The following is a 3239-nucleotide window of genomic DNA, read 5'->3' on the forward strand; positions in this document are numbered from 1 at the left end:
GCTAAACTCACCTGAATGAAATTTGCTGAACCATCGTTGACACTTACGAACGTTAAAAATATTTCCACAAACTTCTTTGATATTTTTTGTGGATACAGATGCGTTGTTTCCCTTCTTGTATTCAAACAACATTATATTCCGAGTGTATGTGTCGTCGTGTGCCATCACTATACGGGATTAGAGTATACTAAACTTTACACATTATATAGGTTACACAACATGACGTTTAGGCAGTTCGTTTAACTATTATATATGATGTACGTTTTTTGGGGGGTGGTTAATGAGTGTTCCAAAACGCGATTTTAATTTCTTGAAGACCTAATAAAAAAGCTTTGTATGAATATTAAGTGAACGAAAGGTATTAAAAATATATATACCAAAATCCATAGCTTCATATATACGACGTATTTCAACTACATTTTCATTTCTGTCTCTTTTAATGTGGAGTCATTTGTGGATTAAATCCCATCAAGCTTTATATTCTCCGAGGACGACCCCTGATTTGAAAAGCAAAATTGTGAAATATATAATGAGCATGTGAATAACCTGTTCCGGAAGTATAATACTGAGAAAAAAAAAAACGAAAAAAAGGGAAAGGTTAATACGGACAGGAAGTGGATTGCCATTGAGAATAAAGATCAACAGTTGGCTGGTAGCCTTTTCCATTGATGAAAAAGAAAATACATGATAATATTAGGACAAAAGCAAAAGTGAACGTATAGATATATCGCAAAGCAACAATAATCATGAAACATAAATTTGTCGTATTGTCATAAGCCAATAGTAGTGTAGTGTTTAAAAACCCAATAAGCCTAATACTTTTTATCGTTTTATAATAATATGATTGATTATAATCACGCTTCGACAGTAAAAAACATTCACACCATAACAATTGTAGTTTTTATTGCAACAAAGAATACATATTTCTTTTTCACCGCCTTCCCCCAGTGGCACAGCGGTATGTCTGCGGACTTACAACGCTAGGAACCGGGTTTCGATACCCGTGGTGGGCAGAGCACAGACAGCCCATTGTGTAGCTTTGTGCTTAACTTCAAACAAACAAACAAATTCTTTTTCACCAAGGGTAAAATTTAAAATACCATCTGTGACGCAGAGTCATCTGATTGGCTGTAGACTTCAGTTTCGCTTATTCAAGGCTCATCAGCACAAACTTGCGCCAGAAAAATAAAGAAATACAGTCAGGCTTCTTGTAATGGTGATGCATATTACAAGATTTATGAAGTTTTTTCAGATCTTTTAAATTCATTATATAATAATTTTTTAAGTCTTCGTGCGTGTTTATCGTACACCCACTAATGAAAATTCGGCGATTTCAAAAGACTAGGCCTAAAAACAAGTGCTTTAATTTCGTTCATTTGTGTGTTACATAAATGTCTTCTTTTTTTACAAGTCCACAAAACTGAGTAAATAATATCTGAAACAATGAAACGAATAACAAACAGTAGCAGTTACAGCAGATTAAAACCCGAAATTACAAAATATTATACATGTACTACCCGATGAAATTGTCCGAAATGTTAATTGCATATCCTCCCCTCCCCCATTTTACTCAATTTATGTACTAACAATCTTCTGAACTAGATTTTGTTTAACTCATTAAATTTATTCGTGGTCGATCACAGAATAAACGTTATTTATAAAAGTAGTTTGTTGCTCAAAAATCGATAAAGTGTTGTTTTTAAGGGACTTGTAAATACATTGAACGTAAAGTAATCAATGATTTTTTTTAAAGATAAGTTTAGAAACGTGGATCTTATTTGCATAAAAATATTGCAACGCTATTAATATATAATTTTTACTGGCGGTTGGAAAGGGATTTTGTATTTAATGCGCAGAAATAAGTATTTCAGAAAAACTAAGACTTGCATAATCTTGAAACTGCGAAGAAACGCCATGTCAGAAATTTAATATTGATCATCGCTTTTGGTCTTCTCTAATTTTCATAGACCACGTTGTTTCGAGATATGAATTTTTACCGAAATATTTGTTTTTCTCGTACAAGCAGTCGCCTTGGAACTGTAGACACAGACAATGAGCACTCACTTCTCCCGGGCCACGTGTGGGGCCAGCTGATCCAACTCCATGTGGACGGGTCGCAAGTAGTGGAGCTCAGCAAACCTCCTAAGAAGCCGTTTGGATTCTATCTAGCTCGAGGCACGATCAGAAACTGCAGAGGTGAGTAGTCTTCTATGTAATTTAATTAGTTTCCTTATGAATATTTTGTGTTGTTCTTCTTATCATCAGTTCCTATCATGTGAGTAAGATCTTCATAATGATTGTAATTCAAGTCCTTTAGAAATCCTAAATATATTGTAGGATAATTAAAATTTTCTTTGTATATGATTTTTGTTTTTTTAATTTTTGCGCAAAGCTACACGAGAGTTATCTAATTTAGCAGTGAAAGACTAGAGGGAAGGCAGCTAGTCATCACCACCCACCGCCAACTCTTGGGCTACTCTTTTACCAACGAATAGTGAGATTGACCGTCACATTATAACGCCTCCACGGCTGAAAGGGCGAGCATGTTTGGTAGGATGGGGATACGAACCCTGGAAAAAGGTAATGAATTATTAAAATACCCATGACACTCCTCCAGGCCAACGTTGCAAGATACTGGGTGGAAACGTGTTCAGATACTAAATTAATAGCCAAAAATCACGTTATCTGAAGCATGTGATTTCATTATAATAAAGCCTTCAATGTAGAAGAAAATATAAGTATAGAGGATAGAAAACATGTAAAATTAATTAAAGAAACAGGAAAATGGGAATATAAATATTTGTTTAACAAGTTGAAAAGATTCTCCAAAATTGTAATTATTCTAGAAAGTGAGGCTGGAATTGCAAAGCTACTGATTACACAGGCCTGCGAAATTAAATTTCATAAAAGTTGTTTTGGTTTTAATAACAGATTTTCCATAATTCAGCTACGCAGATTTCGAAAATAATATTCAATTTTTTTCTATCACCTAAGGATTTTTTTACAAATCAGGAAGAATCAAAAACTCTTACTTAGATCAAATTGTTATTTCGTTTACCACAATGAACATTTTTCATTATCATGTTTGTTAACAAAAATACAAACAAACTGAAGAAAAGGGAAGAACATTGATGTGAAACGAATATTCATTTTCATTCATCCTCATTTTTTGTGTATGAAATTTACGTCTTTTAGTCTCAAAACTACGTGTTGTGGTCTTTCTTTTATGTATTGCGTCT

At 33.7% G+C, this 3239-nt stretch overlaps 1 protein-coding gene across 2 annotated transcripts in view; it reads left to right on the forward strand.

Moving 5' to 3' along the window:
* LOC106459078 overlaps positions 1-3239 on the forward strand; it is a 63137-nt gene that overhangs the window by 51005 nt on the left and 8893 nt on the right. For both annotated transcript variants that reach the window (XM_022385490.1, XM_022385489.1), the window contains exon 8: positions 2027-2196. In XM_022385490.1, the coding sequence (XP_022241198.1) occupies positions 2027-2196 (170 nt within the window). The remainder of the gene's footprint in view (positions 1-2026; positions 2197-3239) is intronic.

Source organism: Limulus polyphemus, unplaced genomic scaffold, assembly GCF_000517525.1.
Source record: "Limulus polyphemus unplaced genomic scaffold, Limulus_polyphemus-2.1.2 Scaffold555, whole genome shotgun sequence".
Lineage (NCBI taxonomy): Eukaryota > Metazoa > Arthropoda > Merostomata > Xiphosura > Limulidae > Limulus > Limulus polyphemus.